Below are 25,092 nucleotides of genomic sequence, written 5' to 3'. Positions count from 1 at the left end.
TTAGCGTCTGAATGAAATGAAGGTGAAAATGCCGGTGAAATGAGTCCGGGGTCCAGCACCGAAAGTTACCCAGCATTTGCTCGTATTGGGTTGAGGGAAAACCCCGGAAAAAACCTCAACCAGATAACTTGCCCCGACCGGGATTCGAACCCGGGCCACCTGGTTTCGCAGCCAGACGCGCTGACCGTTACTCCACAGGTGTGGACAGTAATATATAAAAAGAAAATTATTAATTTTCGTGGTTACAATTCAGTTATTTCTAGCATGCTAATGGATTATGTTGACCAAATATCCTAATAGCATCTATATTGATTGCGCAGACCATAACACAAAGAGACTGAAATTATAAGACATTTATTAACCCTAGACCTTTTGGCAGCCGATATTTTGCCCGTAGAGGAAAGTAGCTAATAGACCTAGACTTATAGGGTAGTGGTTAATAGGGGATACCTCAGAATCTCAGCTGTTTGGCGCTGATATCGTCTGGCAACTTGACAAATCATAAGGTAACAGGCAACAACATTTTCTGGGAATAGATCACCATATTCCTGTGTAAGAACCAACCTCAATGAGTCGAAGAAATAAATTGGAATTTCGAAAGAGATATAACTCTCTTAACTGAATTATTGTAAGCAATTTAAAATAGTACACATCGCCAAGTCAGTGAATATAATACACTTTTGCTTGAACAAAAAGGAAAGCGAAGGCAGCAATTTTCCTTCATAACAGTTAGGCCTACTCATGGGTACTATTTAAAAATGTAATATTTGATTCTCATTCATTCATTTAATGTTCTGCCCAAGGACAGGTCTTTCACTGCAAATCCAGCATTCTCCAGTCCTTCTTATTTTCTGTCTTCCTCTTCGTTTCCTCATATGATCCATATATCTTAATGTCGTCCTTCAGTAGGCAGTTTCTTCTCAGCCAGTGATCCAACTGATCTTCCTGATCAGTTTCAGCATCATTCTTTCTCCACTTTCTCTTTCCAAAACAGCATAATTTCTTATTCCGTCTGTCCACTTCACACGTTCCATTCTTCTCCATATTCACATTTCAAATGCTTCTATTCGCTTCTCTTCACTTCGTCGTAATGCGTAATGTCCATGTTTCTGCCCCATAAAATGCCACACTCCATACAAAGCACTTCACTAGTTTATTCCTTAGTTATTTTTTCAGAGATTCGCAGAAAATGCTCCTTTTTCTATTAAAAGCTTCCTTGGACATTGCTATCCTCCATTTGACTTTCTGGCAGCAGCTCATGTTACTGCTTATAGTACACCCCAAGTATTTGAAGCTGTCCACTTGCTCTACTGCCTCATTTAGAATTCACAAGTTTATCTTTTGTATTTTTCTTCCTATGACCATGGTCTTCGTCTTATTTGCATTTATCTTCATCCCATAATGCTCTCAGCTGTCATTTAGCTCCAGTAGCATATCCTTTAGTATCATTTCCCCTTCTGCTAACAACGCCATATCATCAGCAAATCTTATGCACTTTATTCTTCTTCCTCCTACTATCACTCCTCCCATGTTCTTAAAACAGTTCTTTACTAAATCCTCCAAGTAGGTGTTGAACAGTGTAGGTGATAAAGAACAACCTTGACGTACTACTCTCTCAATTTCACTTCCTTCTGACATTTCTTCTCCTATCCTGACTTTCACTCGTTATTTCATATAAAGATTACTGAACAGCCTTCTCTCTTTCCAATCCACATTAATTTTCTTTAGGATCCCCATCAGTTTATTCCAATCAACTCTGTCAAAAGGTTTTTCTAGATTTCCATTATAGAGCATTAATACATTTTAATATTACTATCAATTTAAATACTGATTTTCTCAAATGAAAAAGTAATATTCGGAACAGGAAAGAAAGTATGGAATTCAAGCGTATACATGACGTATAAAGTTGATACATTTATCTTAAAATATATATCACTAAACAATATTTGTGAATTTCAGTCGAAAGAATAATCATTACATATTTCAAATTACAAGTCATAATTTATAAATTAAGTTATAGCCTATCATATTTTTTGTGTTATAAAAATATCGTGTGTAATTTGAAAAATTAAAGTGTGGATTCTTACTTGAGTACATAGTAAATTATTACATTAATGCACGTCTTTTAAGTGCTAGTTTAAGAAAATAAACCGTAAACAGATATAGACCTAATAGAGCTGAAAAGTTGTGAAACGCAAGTACATAGCACGGAATAGAGAAGTACAAGTCATCTTTACGACACGATTTTTCACACCGAAGGAACCTTACTTACAGTGCTGAAACCATTACAGGAGTACTCTTAACACATGGATTATTATTTCATAAGAATTGTTTCTCCTAAAACACCAAGCTAACGAACTGAAACAAAAATGGTTCACTGTTTAAGAATATCTCGTTTCCAAGGAAACTAGCAAAACATAAACTTGATCTTCATCACGTAATATCGATCCCTTCATAATCCATTTTTACGAGGTCATGGTGGTATATAGGGTGTCCCATATCCTTGGAATACCCCCATAACTAACACGTTTTAGTGTATCTAAAAATAGTTTTGCATTTACGTTACAGTGTTGACCAAAGTCTACCGTTTGGAGTAGTTGGCAATTATACAGAGTGTTACAGAAATTCATGATAATACAAATTTATGTTTTTAAATGGGCTATCCTGTATTTCATTCCACAATCTTCTTATATTCTTAATCAAATGATAGAATGAAGTACCCCAGCTTTGTATTCAGTTTATTAAAATAAATTAAGTGTAAATATCATTTTTAGTTTTTTTTATATGGTATATTTTTGAAAAAGTGAATAGCAATACAAAATATTCAAATTGCTACTGAGTACTGAATTATTCTCACAAGTCACTTTTTTCTTACGTTCTGGTTGTATGTTATTTGATCATTCTTTATCATGACGAAGTTATGTTCAAGTCAGACGAAAGCATTTTAGAAGGTTATCTTTTCTGAATAACGTTCAAAATACAGCCCATAACTTTCCTGTGAAGGTTTCCTCCATTCTCCGTAAATAAGTATCATATCCACATATTCATCGCTTGAAAACGTGTTGCAGCGTCTTTTAGTAACAAAAGTCAAGCACTATGAAAACAATTCTTTTGTTGCCATAGAAACATCATGGCCTACCTAATATTTGCATTGAAATTAACCTTTTTAAAGCTATGTTTCACGAAGAATGAGTTTTTACGGACTACCGCAGTGTCGCTTTATTATCTTTACTTCTTGATCATGATTTATTAATTCGGTTTCAGCAATTTAGGCATCATTGCGTGACAACACTTGAAACATGTGTGGCTTTTGCGACACGTGCTATAAAACGTTATCAAAAGTGTGTAAGGTTATTCCTCTTAAATATGTATATTATGTTTACTTTTATGATAATTTTAGTATAAGAAGCTTGATCATAAAATTTGAAAAGTACGTAAAACATTTATTACTTGAAGAGTCCACTGCAAGAATGATGGATGTCATTTGGAATACATTTTGCAGGAGAGGCAATTGAAAGCTTGAAATGCTTAGCGCTCAAAGCTTAACTGTGATTTTCCGATCATTACTGGACAATGACTATCAGTATTAATGCCATATAACTCTATGTACATTCTACAGAGTGATTTATATAGAACTGACACATTTCTTTCATTAATTGTTTCAAAACGAATTGTGCTAGCGACAACTTATTATACCTAAAATGTAGAGGAATTTTGGGACATTATTTACCTCTATAGCAAATGTTGTCCGGCGTTGTCAAATCCGGAGATCTCGGTGGCCACAGGTTCCTGGAAATTATTCGGTCGTCACATAACCGGATAAATGGAACCATGCTTCATCTGTGAACCATGTGATGGACAATATGGCAGGATTTTGCACAATGAACGTCTGAAACCAACGACAATAATTCAATCTTTTATCCTTATCTGGTTCCTGTAGCTGACGAACAACCGTAACCCTACATGGCTTTAGACTCTCTGACACATTGAGTAGGTGTACCCTGTCTCCTGTGACAAACGTCTTAATGATTTTTTGGGTGACTGCTCCAGTCGTGCTCTTACATCAACAACAACCGTGGGAAGCCTAGATGAACGATGCTTTCCCTTTTCACTCACCAGAGATCCAGTTGTTTCCAATTTTTTTACCAGTCCCAGTATTGTGTTTCTTTTGGGAGGATTGCGAACACCAAATTCTCTCTGGTATGTCCTTTGAGTAGCTGTAATTGAATTCGTAATCCAGTATTGCTTCACAAGGAAGAGTCGTTGATTTAATGTGTACTGCATTTTCATGTTGACACAAAATGTCGAAAACAGCTGCCAACAATAAGAATAAAACATAAACATCTGCGCATCTAGTGACTTATTGTCGTTGGTTTCAGACGTTCATTGTGCAAAATCCTGCCATATTGCCCATCACATGGTTCACAGATGAAGCATGGTTCCATTTATCCGGTTATGTGACGACCGAATAATTTCCAGGAACCTGTGGCCACCGAGATCTCCGGATTTGACAACGCCGGACAACATTTGCTATAGAGGTAAATAATCTCCCAAAATTCCTCTACATTTTAGGTATAATAAGTTGTCGCTAGCACAATTCGTGTTGAAACAATTAATGAAAGAAATGTGTCAGTTCTATATAAATCACTCTGTATATGTCTTAAGCTATGCATTGACAGTCTTGGTTCATTTTCGATAAGAAAGTGACATCCAGCATTCTTGCAGTGGACTCTTCACTCTTTAATTTAAGTTCTAAAACTTCGAATACAAATGCATAATCATTCATTGAAAAAGAATTAATAAATTAATGCATGAATAAAAAAAAAGAGGAATGCATGAACGAAGCAGAAGCAAAAAATAAATGGAATGAATAAAATATACTCGTACGATAATATTACCTAAATCTATAAATATAATTTGAACTGGTAATGGAAATTGCGGGAAAACGGCTGAACGGATTTTAATAAATGACCCCTCATTTTGAAGCTTGGAACCCAATGTTTTCGGAAAAGTAGTAGTTTTCAGTGAAATGTCAATTTTCCTACATCATTTTCCTTTTTCCCAAAATCCATCTTTCGTCAGTTTTGAGAACTAATTAATTGTATTCACGGCCGACTTGATTGAATTTCAGAACAAAACACACACTACAATAAACAACAGGCTATTACACGAAGGCCATGACCTGCAGGATTGCCGACATATTTAGAGCTCAATTCAATTTGTTATTAAAAACTGATTCTGCAGTGTATAATTTTCTGAGTACAGCTGTGTATTGGATATTCAAATCTACGAAACTTGAGGTGGTTTGATGACATTATTACCATTAGAAATTAAATATTATTGTAGTTAATATCATGATGCATCTATTTTTCATTAATTGTACATAATATTGATGCTATATTGATGACATGAAAGTGAAACGTTTTGTGGTTATGTAAGTAAATGTAGAGAATATCTTAATTTAGATCTTCATTTCTATAATTTACTGAGTGGCTGCTATATATAACTACAAAACTTAAGTAAGATAATAATATTGTTATTAAAAATCAAATATTTTTTATACTTATTAACCCAGTGGGGTTGGGTCTTTTTCATATACTTAATGACGGTGTACTGTAGATATTGATATGTGTCATTGTCTTCAGTATTGGCTCGAGAGAGCGCAAAAATTACAGTTCCTAAGGAAAGATCAAAATGTATTACTTACTGATAAAATAAGAGACCTAGAAATTTTTGTAATCTCCAGATCATTTCAGCAAGATCTCTTAGTAGAATAAAATGATTTTACCGTCTACATTTCAAGTTCTACATGCAGCAGTTATACGAAAATGCTATTGTTCGAAAGTTTAGCAAACCTGACATTTTTTTAACTTTTGCCTACAATCCACAATGACCTGAAATAGCTACTGCTATCGTCCTGACATTGATATTTGCGTTTTCGCGTTGAAACTCAAAAACTGCAGTTGGATAGGTTCAAGAAAAAGTATTTGGCCTAAAAAAATCCATTCAGAGGGAGTATGTTTCATTATTATGGAAGCAAATAACTATCAAAAAGACAAGTATTCTTCATTGAAAATAAATCTGAAAAATTTTTATTTGAACGTCTAACGAACTTAGTTTGCAGCAGTATTTGCTGAACAAACCACTAGTATCATATATTCCATTGCATGGAAGAATAAATCAGAAACATGGCTAAACTGATTTTTTCATTACTTTTTATGTTTTCATATGTTACGAGAAAATCGGAGCCACAACAAGAGCTTCTGGGTTGACATCATGATTGTGAAATTCTCACGCACCAAGTGACTTCCACGCAAAATGCGCATTAAATAGCTACATATTTTGTTTTTCACTTTCTCTATGAATCAATACAATGACACAAATTTGTAGTGACGTTACCTTTACTAATAAAGAGCGAGTCGTAATTGTCTACTATAAAGTAGTGCAGAGTATTCTATACTGAAAATGAAACATATAGGGTGATTCACGAGGAAAGGTAAAAAAATTTAGGATACGATATCTTAGGTCATTTTGAGTGAAAAAGTTCATATGAACATAGGTCCGTTTTCGAACGATGGCGGAGCTAGATGCATTTTTTTTTTTTTTTGGTAAAACGTCTCGCCCAATGTGAATCAGACATTACTACTGGGTGTTCAGTTCAAAATGTGTCATGGCTCGCTGTATGCCGTCATGTGGCTAGCTGATGAGCCTAGAGAATTCAATCTTCCTACACTTCCGCAGAGTTGTATAACCTAAGAGGTAAAGAAGTTGCCTAGCAAGTACGGCGTTCATTGTGAAGAGTACGTACCGATACGTACGGTAACGCCGGTAGTGGCAGTAATGTGAACTGTTTGGAAATACGTACTGTCGGGATATGGGGAGAGGGTTAAGACGATTACTTACGTATTTGTTGACATTAACTTGGACGGTCAACATGGACACGGAGCATTTGATTTGTATTGTGGAATGTTACCGTACGCAACCGATGACAACAAATACCCTGCGTACGACTTGCCGGCGCAAAACACAGTTCGGAAGAGATTATGGTAGCACACAGATCGTACAGACCGCCATCTGTTGCTACGACATTCAAGTTATACCGTACACGTTCTCAAGTTCAGATTGAAGAACGCCTTAAGTAATAGGCAACTTCTCTAACATATAAGCTGAAACTCGCTTCAAATCGGTGTCCCAACAACAGTGACGTCATGACACACTTTGAAATGAACACCCAGTATATGCTGCTGACTTGAGAACTTGAGACAAGGTCACCGACCGCAATGAATGACGTAACATTGGAATCTGCATTGTGAGCGATGTAGATAAGAGAAAGAAACCGGGTGGTGGGGCATTACAAATGTCCAATCGCCTGCCGTTGTCTGGTGTAATGACACAGAACCCGCAGATAACACAAATAGCCTACACTATCACTTATCAGTTCACAGCAGTTCAGTCAGCTACCTACAGTACAGTAGTTATACAGGTCCAGTTATCTGAAGTGTTGTTTCTCAAGATGCATTATACATTTTCGATTGCAGAATATGCTGATACTGTGTATGTTTATGGTTTGTGCGATGGAAGTTCCTTGCGTGCCGTCGCTGAATATGAACGACGCTTTCCGAACAGAAGGGTACCATATCGAAGAGTATTTACTGTCTATGGGGTTGGGTGAAAGACTTGGTATAGCAATGGAACGGGGCAACGAGAGAGGCGCTAATCGACCGTGTTTTGGATGCGGCATAAAGAATAGCCACATGCAACTCTCCCGAGCGATGAGCGCGATTCACGCCCGAGCGCAACAGTGCATTGGAGCAGAAGGAGGTACCTTTGAAAATGTGCGAAAACATCGATCTCCGACTTCTACAATATTAGGTATGTATGCATGCGTGAATATAAACTTTAAATTTGTCCGTTATCTGTCTCTAAATGCGAGTTAGTACAGTGAAATCTCAGAAGTTTTTGTGAAATCAAAGAGCCATATCTCCGTAACCGTTCGAAAACGGACCCATATTCATATGAACTTTTTCACTTAGAATGACTTCAGAATTCACATCCTAAATTTTTTACCTTTCCTCGTGAATCACCCTGTATTTTTTCATATAAACTTATGGCCATGCCCGCTTCATTATGGAGATGATGACTGGAACAGTTAGAAAGAGACAACAGCTACTTTTCTGAGAGTGTCGTTTAATGACGTGGTTCTTTACATTGCAAGTTCACAGAAGATGCTCAAAATGTCCACCATTCACTTTACAATACAATTTCCATCCTCCTCCGCCAAGAATGCCCCGAATTGTATTTCCTGCAGCCACAATTGAAGACATTATTACAAAAACAACCCTTGTCAAAATTGCTATTTTTCAGGAGAACAATAAAAATAAATATAGCCTACTCTGTTAAAAGTTTATCATAAAATCGTAATAAGTTTATATTACAGGCACATAATCATGACACAAGACTAAATAATAATTTAACATTAGTAGAACCTAAATGTTTCACATCTGCTGGTCTAAAGCATAGCATTAATTTTGGCCCTCGGTTATATAATTCTTTAGCTAAATTACACCCAGAACTTCTAACATGTAACCCACTAAAATATAACAAGAAAATTGGAAACGTGTTAATGTCTTCAATTTGATTAAATAAATTTATAGCCTATGTGTATGAATTAATCAGCCTATATTATATTTATATTCTATAATTTTGGAATTTATATATTTTTTTTATATAAATTGTCCTACTTTATTCACGTACGATATTATTCTTCTCTATGTTAATATTATACTATATAAATTCATTTCCGCTGTTATTTTAATGTTTATTTCCTACTTTATTTTATTTCATTTTCTATATTCCTCTTAGACTATATGTTATGTTTTATTTAACGACGCTCGCAACTGCAGAATCAGAGTCGCCGGATGTGCCGGAATTTTGTCCTACAGGAGTTCTTTTACATGTCAGTAAATCTACTGACATGAGCCTGTCGCATTTAAGCACACTTAAATGCAATCGACCTGGGCCGGGATCGAACCTGCAACCTCGAGCACAGAAGGCCAGAGCTATACCGACTGCTCTAGCCAGGTCGACTTTGACGTGATATTCGCGCCTTTAAATGCAGCCGAGGACGGTGAGTTTTTAAGCAAAAATAAACACCTTTAGCACTGTTACCTTATACCTTATTAACAAATCCCAACTAGATAAATTCTAACGTCGAAGATCATTTCGCCTCTCGGAACAGAGATATAATCATTCAACAGAGCGCTTTAGAAAGACGAATGCTATAGCCCTAAGATATTCCGTCCCTAAAATGCAAATTCATTCATTCATTTATTTTATTCCATAGATCTTACATGAGCAATGAAGCTTTAAGATGTGGAACAAGTCAACATTTTACAATATTACAATTACAATTTTTACAAATTTTTATAGTTTTACAATTTAGTAATTTTCTACAATTTTTACAATTTTGTGCAATTTTTTTTTTTTTGGCGAGGTGTAGTGACATGAGATGAGGTCCGAGGATTCGCCAAAATATTACCCGGCATTTGCCTTTTGGTGGGGGAAACCTCGGAAAAACCCAACCAGGTAATCAAATCAAAGGGGGGTAATCAAATCAAAGGGGTTGATGCCAAGGACTCGCCATAGACCATCCGGCTTCAGTCCCACGGCTGGGGAAAACCTCGTAAGAAACCAAAGACCAAAGGGGGATCCAACCCAAGCCCGAACGCAGCTCCGGATCAGCAGCCCAGCGAGTCTGCCGACTGAGCTACATCGATGGCTCTACTAAAAGTATACAATACATAGCCAATCAGATTATTAAATTTACAAACGCAAACGATCATTCATAAGTTGAGCTATATGTATAATACAAAACAATTTAATTAAATTTAAGGCATAAACAATTCAGCCAGTTGTGATATACAGAAATTGATAATACATATCATGCAAACTACTTCAAATTACAAACACAAACAATTTATCAGTAGAGCTATATAGATTACTATTCAATTTAAAGCATATACAATTCATTGGCCAAAACTATACAAATATATACAATACAAAGTAGCATACTTTCATTAAGCTATACAAATTTGAGCAATTAATATCAAGTAGATTAATTCAATTTATAATCATAAACAATTCATCAGTTGAGCTATACATATTACCAGGGAACGGATTTATATGGACTAAAAATATATGAAATATGTAAATATATATGCAGTTATTTTTACCAAAATATGGAATTAAATATGGATTTTTACCAAAATATGGAATTAAATATGGACTTAAAATTATAAAAAAATGACTATGTACGTTAAATATTGGTACATTTTAATCAAACTAAACAAAAAATATAATGGACGTACCTTATCTTCCAATGTAGTTTCAACAAAACACAATTTTTATTGTCTGTTACCATAACAATAGGTTACAAACATTTCTTTCAAGTGCTGAAAAGTGAATCTTCTTCTATTGTCTCTGAGGATAGATTTATACTGACTAAAAGAGCGTTCGACGTCACAAGAAGTAACTGGTACATAATTCAATTTCACAATGTCTGCTGGGGATAAGTCCAAGTTAATCTTCACTGTTGATTCACCACTCATCACAGCAACAACCTTTTGTAGTTCTTCATATCCAGGGTTTTTTGAAAGTACAGTGTCCACCTTAGCTCTTACTGCATCTGCAACTTTACCTCTACCACGATTCAGTTGTTCCACAGTACTATTTATAATTTCAAAACTTTCAGATAGTGAAAGGTGCCTATTTTGGAGACTTTTGAGCGTTTTTATGATGCATGAAAATGTATGCTGAATGTGAGCTAAGTCATTCTTCACACTTATGTCACAGGTAACTGTTTTCGCAGTATCAATTGAGACTGCATCTTCAGAGTCCAATGCAAGGAGAACATTGTTAATAGAGTCTATATGTTCGGCATAATATTCAACTGCTTCTAGCCATGTACCCCATCTAGTTAAAATTGGCTTTGGTGGCAATGGAATTTCAGGGTACATTTCTTTCAACACGTTAACTCTACTGGGAGCTTTGAGAAATACTTTTTTCACTGATGAAATCAACAAATCTACTTTAGGGAAATTGTCTCTGACCACTTCTGCCACATGATGAAATGCATGCGCCACACAAGTAAAATGAGTCAATTTAGGATATACAACAGATAATGCTTGTCCAGCTTTGACCATATAAGGGGCAGCATCGCTAATAAAGAATAACACATTATCGTACATAATACCCTTTGGCCACAGGATACCCATAGCTTCGTTGAACAGTTTAACTATAGTTTTGTTATTGCACTTTTCTAGAACATCACAATGTAAAAGAATTCGTTCAGAATATTGTTCACTTAACAAACCGATAACTACATTACCAACAAGTCTACCTTCTTTGTCGGGAGTCTCATCAATGGAAACCCAAATTGAACTATCTTTAATTTCATCTCTTATCTTCTGTATTGTCTCATCGTAGATGGATGGAGCATACGTCTTCCTAAGTGTTGACTCATCCGGGATTGTATGTTGAGTATATTTTTCAAGGAATTCCCTGAAGACCTTATTCTTTAGTTTGTAGAGAGGAATATCAGCAGAGATGAGAGAACGGCACAGGTCGATGTTAAACTCAGATCTTACATTCGATGTTGTTGGTTGTGTTAAAAACAATTGTCTCTGCTTGGAATTTAGTTGTTTGTTGGCCTGATGTTTACTAGTTGTAATGTGTTGTTGCACCAGGAACTTTTGTGTAGATGATACTGCACACTGACACAAATTACAAAATAATATTTTATTGTCAGTTGATAAACCATCTTCTTTAAATTCTGAAATGTAACTTGTTAGTTTTGATTTTAAATTGACTGAATGACGTACTTTTGGCATATTTACCGTCTTTATAGTATGATTTACAAAACTGAACCTATGTGTACTCTGACTGGCATTTAACTGTTGAGCTGCACAACTGAAGTCTGTTAAAAATTTTAAATTAAATTAATACAGTTTTGTAACTTACTTTCCCATTGTTGATAGGACTGCTAATTTTCAAATAACTCTGATGTTAAAGGGATTACTGAACATGTGTTTAAATCTCTATTGTTGAAATGTATTTTTAAAAGTTAATGGAATTTTGTTTTGTTTTATTGTTAAACCTAATATAATATGGACTGTTTTATATGAAATATGGAAAATATATGGAAATTAACGAAAATATGTACTAAACTCTAAAATATGGAAAAATATGGAAAATAAAAGTAGGATTTTTCAACCCTACACATTGTGAAACATAAAGATAATGCAAAATATAAATTATATTAGCTTTATAAGTAAATATGTATTTACATATAAATCCTTTCCCTGCATATTACCATTCAATTTACAGTAGGTCTATATACAATTCATCAGTAGAGCTACACAGACTAGTAATCATTTTAAGAACATATACAATTCATCAGCAAAACTATACAAACATATACAATCAAATTAGTTCAATTTACAAACTTATTTTCGTTAAGCTATACAATTCATATGAAGTAGATTAATTCAATTTATAAGCTTAAACAATTCATCAGTTGACCTATACAGTATACTATTCAATTTACAGTACATACAATTCTTCAGTTATGATAACAAAAAAATACAATACATAGTAAACAGATTAAGTCAATATAAAAACATATTTTAGTTGAGCTATATAAAATTGTACATGTCATTTAAGTAGAATAATTCAATTCACAAGCATAAACAATTCATCAATTGTGTAGAAGGTATGAGTACGTAGAAAATTGGTTAATTCTTTTCTGAACCTTTTCTCGTGGTTCTTCAAATCTTTAAGATAATTAGGCAGTGCATTGAAGACTGTTATACATGAATAGCGAACTCCTTTTTTTAAAACAGCTTAGACTGACAGAGGGTAGATGAAGATCTGATTTATGTCTTGTATTAAAATGATGAATGTCTTGATTAGTACTGAATTTATCTTGGTTCTTAATATACAGCATCATTAGGGAAAGAATGTATTCACAAGGTAAAGTCAAGATTTCTAAGTTTCGGAAAATATTTTTACATGAGGTCCTTTCATGCACACCGGCCATTATTCTTATAGCTTTCTTTTGTAAAACAAAAACGTGTTTAGCTTCAGACGAGTTACCCCAGAATATTAATCCATATCCATATAGTGAAAATATGCAAAGTATGACATTTTAAGTAATTAATAGAAGTCAAAGTGTTGTGCATGATGTTTTCTTTCAAGGGCTAGCATTTATTTATATCAACTTCCTTCTTAATTTCCCAGGAGTTGACTTGAAAAATCAGCAACTGCAACCTGAATTTTTAATAATAAAATATGTCTCGACAGGAATCAAGAGAATTATTTCGCTACAGCCCATATACTTTTAGTCTACGCAACATGGCCATACAACCACATGTACACAAAAGGAAGTACTATTACAAGTGCTTATGAAATGAATTCCCGTTCAGTGTTTGCAAAACTATCTTGGACTATTATTAATTAATAAAGAAATATTTATTTTATAGAAATGATAGAAATTCTATAGCTACTTAAATGTACAATGTCACTTTGTTATATTTTTATTTATCAGTACATCAAAACGAGGTTTTACGCTGTTGGCAGCTGAAAGGAACAGTAGCCTACTGATCGTAATGAAACATCAGTTACGGATGTTCGATGTCTACCTTTATTAAAGTTGATTATAGAAAACATTGCTCACAAATATAAATATTGAGCCAAACATAGCAATCATTTTCACAGCCAGCCTGTGTAGTCGTGGATATTATTTCTAATGTTTAGTCTTGTAAAACTCAACCAGGCTAGTAGTATTATTCAAACGATCTTTAGCCCTTAGGCCACATTGAAGATCAATAAGTCCGAGCTGTAAATCGTTAAATGTTATGTTTTATTTAACGACGCTCGCAAATGACGAGGTTATATGAGCACACTTAAATGCAATCGACCTGCCCGGAATCGAACCCGCAACCTCGTGCATAGAAGGCCAGCGCTATACCAACTGCGCCAACCAGGCCCACCTGTAACTTATATGGCATAGTTTCAACTTGTGTTGAAGAATTTATTATGATAACTTTAAACTTCTTTCCAATTAAGATTTTTAGTAAGTTATTTTACGACGCTTTATGAACAGCTTGTGTTATTTAGCGTCTGAATGAGAAGAAGGTGATAATGCCGGTGAAATGAGTCCGGGGTCCAACACCGAAAGTTACTCAGCGTTTGCTCATACTGGGTTGAGGGAAAATCACGGAAAAACCTCAACCAGGTAAATTGACCCGGGAATCGAACCCGGGCCACCTGGTTTCGTGGCTAGACGCGCTAACCGTTACTCCACAGGTGTGGACCTTAAGACAAGATCTTGGAACCTAGAATTAAATTCATTTTGAATTTGAATTAATATCTGCACATAATCGTTTAACATGGCTTCATCACGAGCAGTTTCTATCGTTCGAAAGTAAGCCATATTACCTTCCCGAAACTGACTTACGAAAAGTGTAAGTTTACGACTGAAATCCCGTAATTTATGCAACATATCAACAATGAGCTGGTCTTTTCCCCGAAGAGAGATATTAAAATTGTTGAAGATTAATATCTTTAGTATCTTCATGTCTGGACTCGTAATGACGCATTATGTTATGTTTCTTTCTACCTTTCAAAATGTTGTGGCAGATAAAGCACTGAGTATTTACTCCAACAGCTATGAAAAAATAAGCATTTCCCCATGCAACATTGAAAAAATTTGCCTGATCACTACTTTTCCGTCTTTTAGATTCCTCCATACTGTTCTGTAGCAGTAGGTAAGCAACGTAAAACAGTTACTGAGAATACGCATTGCACCCCACCCCACTAGATAGCTGGGTGATCGTTTCCCTCTCCTCTATCTAAAGCAAGTCTATGTCATTCTGACGTATCTTCCTCTCCGATTCGGCGAGCGGTAAACACAGCTCTCACGCTCGGAAGGAGCGCGCGCGCTCGTTGAGCGCTGTTTGTGCAGGTATGGATACAGTCACGAAGCTCTATACGTAGTAAATAAGCATCCATAGATAGGATAGCTACTATCGCCTCATTGCAGACAATGCGAAATAGTACCTGCACAGACTATTGTTCCTAGTACCCTCACAACTCAAGCTTCGTGACTGTACCCATATAGTAGTAGTAGTAGTAGTAGTAGTAGTAGTAGTAGTAGTAGTAGTAGTAGTAGTAGTAGTAGTAGTAGTAGTAGTTGTAGTAGTAGTAGTTGTAGTAGTTGTAGCAGTAGTAGTAGTAGTAGTAGTAGTAGTAGTTGTAGTTGTTGTAGTAGTAGTAGTAGTAGTAGTAGTAGTAGTAGTTGTAGTAGTAGTTGTTGTAGTAGTAGTAGTAGTAGTAGTTGTAGTAGTTGTAGTAGTAGTAGTAGTTGTAGTAGTTGTAGTAGTAGTAGTAGTAGTAGTAGTAGTACTAGTAGTAGTAGTAGTAGTAGTAGTAGCAGTAGTAGTAGGTTTATTTTGCCTGGCAGAGTTAAGGCCATGAGGCCTTCTCTTCCACTCAACCAGGTTTCAATAATACAAATACATGAGATACAAAATTTGATTGCAAAACAACACAAAAGAAAATAACTTAGAAATTACATAAAATATAGTAGGAAATTACAATAGACAAGATCAGTTAAATAATATAAAATTACAAATGGTCAAGATCAGTTACATAATATATAAAATAAAGTAGAAAATTACTTACTTACTTACAAATGGCTTTTAAGGAACCCGAAGGTTCATTGCCGCCCTCACATAAGCCCGCCAGCGGTCCCTATCCTGTGCAAGATTAATCCAGTCTCTATCATCATACCCCACCTCCCTCAAATCCATTTTAATATTATCCTCCCATCTACGTCTCTGCCTCCCTAAAGGTCTTTTTCCCCCCGGTCTCCCAACTAACACTCTATATGCATTTCTGGATTCGCCCATACGTGCTACATGCCCTGCCCATCTCAAACGTCTCGATTTTATGTTCCTAATTATGTCAGGTGAAGAATACAATGCGTGCAGTTCTGTGTTGTGTAACTTTCTCCATTCTCCTGTAACTTCATCCCGCTTAGCCCCAAATATTTTCCTTAGCACCTTATTCTCAAACACCCTGAACCTATGTTCCTCTCTCAAAGTGAGAGTCCAAGTTTCAGAACCATACAGAAGAACCGGTAATATAACTGTTTTATAAATTGTAACTTTCAGATTTTTGGACAGCAGACTGGATGATAAGAGCTTCTCAACCGAATAATAACACGCATTTCCCATATTTATTCTGCGTTTAATTTCCTCCCGAGTGTCATTTATATTTGTTACTGTTGCTCCAAGATATTTGAATTTTTCCACCTCTTCGAAGGATAAATCTCCAATTTTTATATTTCCATTTCGTACAATATTCTGGTCACGAGACATAATCATATACTTTGTCTTTTCGGGATTTACTTCCAAACCGATCGCTCTACTTGCTTCAAGTAAAATTTCCGTGTTTTCCCTAATCGTTTGTATATTTTCTCCTAACATATTCACGTCATCCGCATAGACAAGAAGCTGATGTAACCCGTTCAATTCCAAACCCTGCCTGTTATCCTGAACTTTCCTAATGGCATATTCTAGAGCGAAGTTAAAAAGTAAAGGTGATAGTGCATCTCCCTGCTTTAGCCCGCAGTGAATTGGAAAAGCATCAGATAGAAACTGACCTATACGGACTCTGCTGTATGTTTCACTGAGACACATTTTAAAAAGTAGAAAATTACACATAATCAAAATCAGTTACGTAACATAAGGGGAATACACACACACACACCCACACACAATTTATAATATACAGAGTGTTTCAAAAATACGGGGCATAATTTCAGGTATGTATTTCCCACACGTAGACAATCAAAATAGTTCATTACAACATGTGTCCGGAAATGCTTTATTTCCGAGTTATGGCCTTCACAACATTGAAATTCACCGGAACGTTTTTCTTTCCGCAGGTCGTTGCCGTCAAAGGAGATATTAAGAGGACACTCTGACAGTTCATTCCGAGGCGAAGGTTACATTCAGTGTTGTGTAGGCGTTAGACTGTGCGACATGTATTCAAATCAAGAGCTGGCAGAGATACACTTCATGTACGGTAAGGCGGACGGCAATGCTGCGCTGGCTCGTCGTTTGTACCAGGAGAGGTACCCACAGCGACAATGTCCAGATTACTTGTGGGGCCATTTAAAATCATTGGTTTATTCGTCTCCGGTGCCTGATTTGTAATCCCTTCGGAATCGAATTGTGGCATGTTCTGAGGACATACGCAATACTCCTGGAGTTTGGGATCGTGTTGGCAGGTCACTGAGACATCGATGTGAGGTCTGTATTCAAGCAGGAGGTGGACATTTTGAACATCTTCTGTAATGACAACGACCTGCGGAAAGAAAAACGTTCCGGTGAATTTCAATGTTGTGAAGGCCATAACTCGGAAATGAAGCATTTCCGGACACGTTGTAATGAACTATTTTGATTGTCTACATGTGGGGAATACATACCTGAAATTATGCCCCGTATTTTTTAAACACTCTGTATACTAGACTGGACTGTGATACAACATCGTTCTTCTCCATTTCTCCCATTTCCATGGGAAGTCTTCATCCACAGTCTCGTTTACAATTAATACGACCCTGAGACATCATATTGAACATGTAATTAAGAGAATACAATTTTCTAAGATTTTATGTTTTATTCTAATACCTAACTTGTGCCAATTTTTCAACAAGGAGAAAAGTTGTCTAAAAGTAGATGGTGACACATTTTATGAACCAATGTACTGCACAGTGCATTAGATAAATTAAACATTACAGTATAACAATAAATAACAATTTCCTATGAACTGGTAGGCCTACGAGTATTGCATCAAGAGAACGACAGTGTTATTCGATGCTTAAAGGCCATTCATATTTTCGAACAACCGTTGCTACTCTAATTTGTTATACGTAAAAACGGGAAACAAAAGACATGTGATGTGTAAGGACAGATTACTTTAATGTATTTGTGATGTAAGTGCAAGTCACGCATGACGCCAGGCTTTCTACCGACTGTATTAGAGAGGTCAGCAACAGTTGCTGCTAGGTCTCCGCTCACGAGACAACTCTAAGTTCTTAAACTCAAACTGTGTGACATGTAATGGCAATGTGATAGCTATAAGTAAATGAAATTATATAAAATTGTCAGTGATATAATGGAAGACATTTGAAGCAAGACAGGTGCCGACTAATAATCTTTAAAACAGTGTTTTCAAACTGAGGTTCGTGGGCCGATGATAAATTGTGGGGATTTTATAATGGTTCTGACAAAAATTAAGCATTCATAACAGGTCTAAATTTTATTTTTTACTTTATTGGGTTACTTTACGACGCTGTATCAACATCTCAGGTTATTTAGCGTCTGAATGAAATGAAGGTGATAATGCCGGTGAAATGAGTCTAGGATCCAGCACCGAAAGTTACCCAGCATTTGCTCGTATTGGGTTGAGGGAAAACCCCGGAAAAAACCTCAACCAGGTAACTTGCCCAGACCGGGATTCGAACCCGGGCCACCTGGTTTCGCGGTCAGACGTGCTGACCGTTACTCCATAGGTGTGGACTCCAACTTTTATACATAAGGGCTATTCCATATGAAATCGATCAGTAAAAAACCTCGCATTTTTTTATACTCTAATTTTTTCCCTACTTATACAAGATGCTGAGGAAAGTGCATTTTCAAAAATATACTATCCAAAGTCAAAGTGTTTTCGTACTATTGAGCGACAAATTTAGCGTATTTTATCAAAACAAGCCTCTTTCAGCGCTCAGAACTCTGGAACCATTTACTGCAGAACATTGAACGAGAGCTTATTTTGAAGCTGACATTTGGTAGGTTATGTTAAGAAGTAATCCTTCTTTTTTATTGTACACAGAGAGACAGATAATCTGATTTTAGTTGCTTTTAGGGTTTTGGCCATTTGTAAAAATGTAAAAAAATACTGAGAAAAAACCTTGCATTATTAAGAGAGATTCGGCATGGTTTGCTTAGTGGTTCGGCAATAAGTTTTGAAGGTATTAAATGAATTATTTTCACACCCTAGACTTGAACGGCGCAGTACCGCACGCACTGGCCCAGAGCTGAAGATAAGCGAGCATTGGGCGTCATTTTACTCCTGTGTTTATGAAAACTTGTGATAATGCTACACCAGCCATGACTGCTAGACGACACATCACGTGTTTGTCTCCTGGCCTTGCTTGTCTCGACTACCTCCCGTCTCACAGTCAGCTGGTTAGTTCACGCGCGTACTATTTATTTTCTTTATTTGATATTTTCAATACTTTCTTATCAACGTACCACCAGTAAAAAATATGTGGTTATTTGTACTTTCAATGCGGAATCTAACTATATATTTTAAAAATATTTTTTCGTGGCCAAAGGCGTCTTAATGATGAAAAATCTAAATTTCTCCATTTCCATAAAAAGTAAGAAAAACTGTTTACATGTCAATATAAACTTTAATTTCTCAGCATCAAAATAAACCATGATTTTGATCATTGGGTGAAAGGGTTTCGGAGCCACAACAGTTTAAAGTTGCTAATTTTATGAAAATACGATAAATTTAAATATTATTAATTTAAACACTATTAAGTTCTGATGCCTCAAACTTTGCACAAAGCATTATATCACAGTTGTCTACGGACAGAAAAAGTTTCATTGTATTTAAAAATTGCAAGGTCAATTTTCTCTATATTTCGGTCGATTTGAAATGGAATAGCCCATAAGGTTTCAGTGAATATAATAATAATAATAATAATAATAATAATAATAATAATAATAATAATAATAATAATGTATCTAAAACTGTACACATCTTCCAGTGCCCAATATTCTAGTTTTTGAAAATTAATTTTAAACATTCTCTCCAATTTTCTCTGTTAACCACTGTCCTTCCTCCAATTTTCTCCCCTTCATTGTTTTAATTCCATGAATCCATGTACTATTAGGTCCCCCTCTCTTCAACCTCTCAGGCGGTAACAATTCCAACACTTTTTTTGGTAATCTTTCTGCACTCATCCTTTTTACATGACCATATCATTGCAATTGCTTATGTTGTACATAATCCAGTATTGAATTTTTTACTCCCATTTTAGATTTATTATGTTGCTTCTAATTTTGTCTCTTTTTGATATTAAAGCCGATCTTCTCCAAAAGTCCATTTCCATAGCTAATAATGTAGAAATTGATGTTTCAGCTTCCAAGTTTCAGTTCCATATGTTGTTATGCTTCTTACTATTGCTCTAAAAATTTTTGATTTATTTTTTTGGTAATACTTCTGTCCCAATAATAATAATAATAATAATAATAATAATAATAATAATAATAATAATAATAATAATAATAATAATAATGGAGCCCAACTGTACCCCAGTCGTCTAAAAGTTTCTCATAAAATTCACCCATATTCGATAACCGTCACGTACAGCAGACTCCGTATAGGTCAATTTCTGTCAGATGCGTTTCCAATTCACTTTGGGCTAAAGCAAGGAGATGCACTATCACCTTTACTTTTTAACTTCGCTCTAGAGTATGCCATTAGGAAAGTCCAGGATAACAGAGAGGGTTTGGAATTGAACGGGTTACATCAGCTGCTTGTCTATGCGGATGACGTGAATATGTTAGGAGAAAATCCACAAACGATTAGAGAAAACACGGAAATTTTACTGGGAGCAAGTAAGAGATAGGTTTGGAAGTAAATGCCGAAAAGACAAAGTACATGATTATGTCTCGTGACCAGAATATTGTACGAAATGGAAATATAAAAATTGGAAATTTATCTTTTGAAGAGGTGAACAAGTTCAAATATCTTGGAGCAACAGTAACAAATATAAATGATACTCGGGAGGAAATTAAACGCCGAATAAATATGGGAAATGCCTGTTATTATTCGGTCATTTAGTCTACTGTCAAAAAATCTGAATGTTAGAATTTATAAAACAATTATATTACCGGTTGTTCTTTATGGTTGTGAAACTTGGACTCTCACTTTGAGAGAGGAACATAGGTTAAGGGTGTTTGAGAATAAGTTTCTTAGGAAAATATTTGGGGCTAAGAGAGATGAAGTTACAGGAGAATGGAGAAAGTTACACAACACAGAACTGCACGCATTGTATTCTTCACCTGACATAATTAGGAACATTAAATCCAGACGTTTGAGATGGGCAGGACATGTAGCACGTCTGGGCGAATCCAGAAATGCATATAGAGTGTTAGTTGGGAGGCCGGAGGAAAAAGACCTTTAGGGAGGCCGAGACGTAGATGGGAGGATAATATTAAAATGGATTTGAGGGAGGTGGGACATGATGATAGAGAATGGATTAATCTTGCTCAGGATAGGGACCAATGGCGGGCTTATGTGAGGGCGGCAATGAACCTCCGGGTTCCTTAAAAGCCAGTAAGTAAGTAAGTGTTCGATAACCGTCAGATTCTGAGAAACTCCAAATCCCAAGTACGATCTTGATCAGATGAGAAAATAAAGTCATTGATCCCATATAATAGATTTACTGAATGTAAAAGATAAACGGACAAAGACAAAAAACATATATCTACAGCCCTTGTTACTGATTCTCAACTCTTGGTAACAAATGTCTTTATGTTAAAGAATTTGAAGGCCTCTGGGAGAAAATGCTGGAAATGTTAAACAGAAAATCTTAACGACCCACAATCTGATTTCTGCCGAAGTATATGTACAATGTTCACAAAGTTAAAGAACTGATATAAATTTTTCTGATGCCATTCAAGAGAAGCCAATGATGTCACATTATCGGCGTTGGAAACCAAAACTTGAAGTTCATAATATGATAGTTGAATAAGATATTATCACTATGATACAAATAATGTGCAGCCTACAATATAATGTACTATTATCTTTCAAACCTGTGAGTTAAGATAGATAACAATGGATATTATCCAGTGATACTGTGTGAAATGGTTTAACTTCCTAAAATTATTAAATTATGTGCAGATCTTGCACTACAAATAGAATGGTAAGCCGAACTATTGCGACCAAGTGCTTGATAGTGACGATAATATTTTCATCAGTCATTTGTCACGTCGTCGATTCGTCTCAAGACTCAGAGAGAACGGCTGATGTCATGGCAACGGTGCAGCATCATTTTCAATCCGGATGTCTTTATATCTTACATTTTGAAGAAAAAGGCAATATTGGTAAGTAGAAAACTTACTCAATTTAGACAAAATAAAAAACTCCAAAAGGTAAAATGTAATTACTAAGTCGCACTCTATGGTCTCGCTGTTGGATCTCAGATTAGCGGGTTCAAACCTGACCGAGAGTGATGAATTTTAATAGGCAATAAAATCCTTAACGTGGCTTCCGGAATGGAAATAAAACTATGCGTCTTACGCCTTAGATTTAAGGCAGATACGAGGGTCCTGTTCATGACAGAGAGTTTCAGAAAAAATGTCTCGCCTACGTTTAAATTCGTAGTTGAATAAATTCTGCAGTTGAACGTGTCGTTAAATAAAACACTACTACTAAAACGTGACTAACGGTAAACTAACAGGATTTTGTTTTACATATTTAACGATGTTTTCAACTGCTAAGATTAACTCATGAGCAAACATTCTCATGGGGGCAGATAAAAAAAAGTTTTTTTTTTTCTTTCACCATGTTAATAATATCAAGACAAGTACTTATACAAATTTTGGCCACTCCACCACAATTACAAGGCCGTCCAGGAAGTGATTTTCCATGGGATCGTTTACAGAAAAAAGGCACAATTTCATGGAAAGATTTGTTGCAACAGATACAGCAATTTTTGCGTTATTCTTTAACATATTCCCCACCAGAATTGAGATATTTATCACATAGTGGGATCAACACAGAGATTCACAACACGACACAAGAATACAAATATTATTATTATTATATTATTATTATTATTATTATTATTATTATTATTATTATTATTATTATTAACAATAACATTTAGATATGTTTAGTTACAGTAATTCCAACAATGAAACAATTAAAATGTATTGTTAAATAAGACAATAATTACAAATTATTTGTCTCAAAGAAATGAAAAACATAATGAAGGGCAATTGATATAGATTAAAAATAAAAATCATATTCTACGAAAGTTACATTTAAGAAAGATTATATTCTAAAGACGAAAAGCAGTCTTTTTCACAATTGGCTTTTGAAAGTAACGAATATCTGATAGCCACGTTATACACAATTTACTAAATAAGTAGGCTATAGTATTATGAAATAAAATAATACACAACACTGTACATAATAGTGAAAATAATGGTTGATCCATGGAGGCCTACATTCTCTATCATAGTTTAAACAGTAAAAATAGCGTGTTCTAGTGTACATAGTGTAAATAATATGAAAATATTTGTGTAACTGTTAAGAGAATACTATGGTGAAAGCTGAGAAATTAAGAAAATACACTTCTTTTGTTTTTATGTTCGTAATAATTATATTTGAGACTGTTTTAAATGATCTAACCATATAATCAAATGTGGCCAAACATACGGTGCGAGAGTGAGTTGAGAGGAATTTTTTAATGCTGTTTTCTCGACTTAAAATTTTAAGCAGTTTATTGAATTAAAAAGCTCCTTGCACAACAGTTATTGTCAGATTGGTCTGAAACTTCTAACAGAGGTCCATTAAATGAGCCGTTCAGGACAAAAGTGGTGTAAGTCAAAATTGAGTATTGAGGTTTAAAGTAAAAATTCTGTAGAACACAGCGCAAAGTAGCAGTTAATATGTCCTTCTTGCTATCCACTGACTACTAATAGTTTAAATAAATTGAATATTAATTGCTATTTTGCGCTGTATTTTACAGAATGTTTACTTTAACCCTCATTACCCATTTTTGACTTACACCACTTCTGCTCTGAACGGCTCAAAAGTTGATAAATAAAATTTAATTATCATTTATAATCTTGTAATCAGAATCTTAAATTTTAATTCAGAAAAATAGGTATGTTTGTGAACAATGTCATTTTCAAGTCTTTCTATCAAAAGGAACTATCTCCGAACACGAGCTTTGCTCTTTCGGGGTATTTCATGTAGCGTTGTTATGTATCGTTATTATTAAATAAATAAATAAATTTGTATGAAATATTAATATTAAGTTCCTTCAGGGCATATTCATATAGCACTTAGATTAAAATATGCTGTAATGGTAAATTCTGCAGTGCCTGGGAAAAGCGACATAAGTCAGTTTCCACAAACCTTTTTTTGATAATTTATTGACAACTTGCACTGGTTTACGTCGATTTGATTTTTTCCTGTATGAATTATTGTAATGGGAGGACTACCTATGTATTTTTTTCCAAGCGAGCAGGTGTTCCGTAAGTTGTCAATAAATTGAGGCATCTAGAATCAAAACCCTCCAAGTCCATAAAACAAAATTTGTGGGAAAATGGAAAAAATTGTTTCCATATAAATAAACATTCTTGGGATATAAACAATGCTTTTATCAAGTATTTTATTATCATTAGATACGTTCAAACAAATTACAGGATTGCCCCTTCATTGAAACTAACAAATTCGTGAGGTTAAATGAGCACCTAACTGGTTTTGAAACTGAAAAGTGTATTTGGAGGCTTTTGAAAGTAAGAGAATTAGTTCTAAGCATAAAAATGAGTCAAAAAGGAAAACATTTTAATTTAAACCTTACAAATTATGTAGATAATGAAACCCAGACATGAAGTATGATTATGCACATGCTTTAAACATAACAGCAGTATAAATTTGAATATATGTTGCACTTTTTAAGTTCACACAAATTTTACACAATATTGTCACATTCCTCTTCCTCCAGATTAACAGTTTCTTCTTCGTCTTCTTATTCTTCACGTTCAATTCTATTGTTTTTCTTGTTACTACCTTTGCAACAACGGTGTCAGTTCTATAGTTAAACTCATCTTGCACTGTTATCTGTTCTTTCAATGCAGATCGTCTTAAAATAAATCTTTTACAGGCACTGAACTTAAAACAGGAGGAGATCTTAAAATTATGTCTGCCTCT

The 25,092-nt window shown here is 35.1% G+C and overlaps 1 protein-coding gene and 1 long non-coding RNA gene across 2 annotated transcripts in view; one reads left to right on the top strand and one right to left on the bottom strand.

The window, feature by feature from the left end:
* LOC138708800 (uncharacterized) overlaps positions 1 to 25,092 on the bottom strand; it is a 199,453-nt gene that overhangs the window by 104,967 nt on the left and 69,394 nt on the right. The gene's annotated exons all lie outside the window — the stretch shown is intronic.
* LOC138708795 (probable glutamate receptor) overlaps positions 20,998 to 25,092 on the top strand; it is a 50,987-nt gene continuing 46,892 nt past the window's right edge. Inside the window, exon 1 of the mRNA XM_069838979.1 lies at positions 20,998 to 22,250. Within this exon, the coding sequence (XP_069695080.1) occupies positions 22,040 to 22,250 (211 nt within the window). The 5' untranslated portion in view covers positions 20,998 to 22,039. The remainder of the gene's footprint in view (positions 22,251 to 25,092) is intronic.

This window comes from Periplaneta americana, chromosome 11 (genome assembly GCF_040183065.1).
Source record: "Periplaneta americana isolate PAMFEO1 chromosome 11, P.americana_PAMFEO1_priV1, whole genome shotgun sequence".
NCBI classification, from domain to species: domain Eukaryota; kingdom Metazoa; phylum Arthropoda; class Insecta; order Blattodea; family Blattidae; genus Periplaneta; species Periplaneta americana.
The sequence above is the reverse complement of the archived record's forward strand: the minus strand, read 5'-3'. Positions and strand labels throughout refer to the sequence as shown.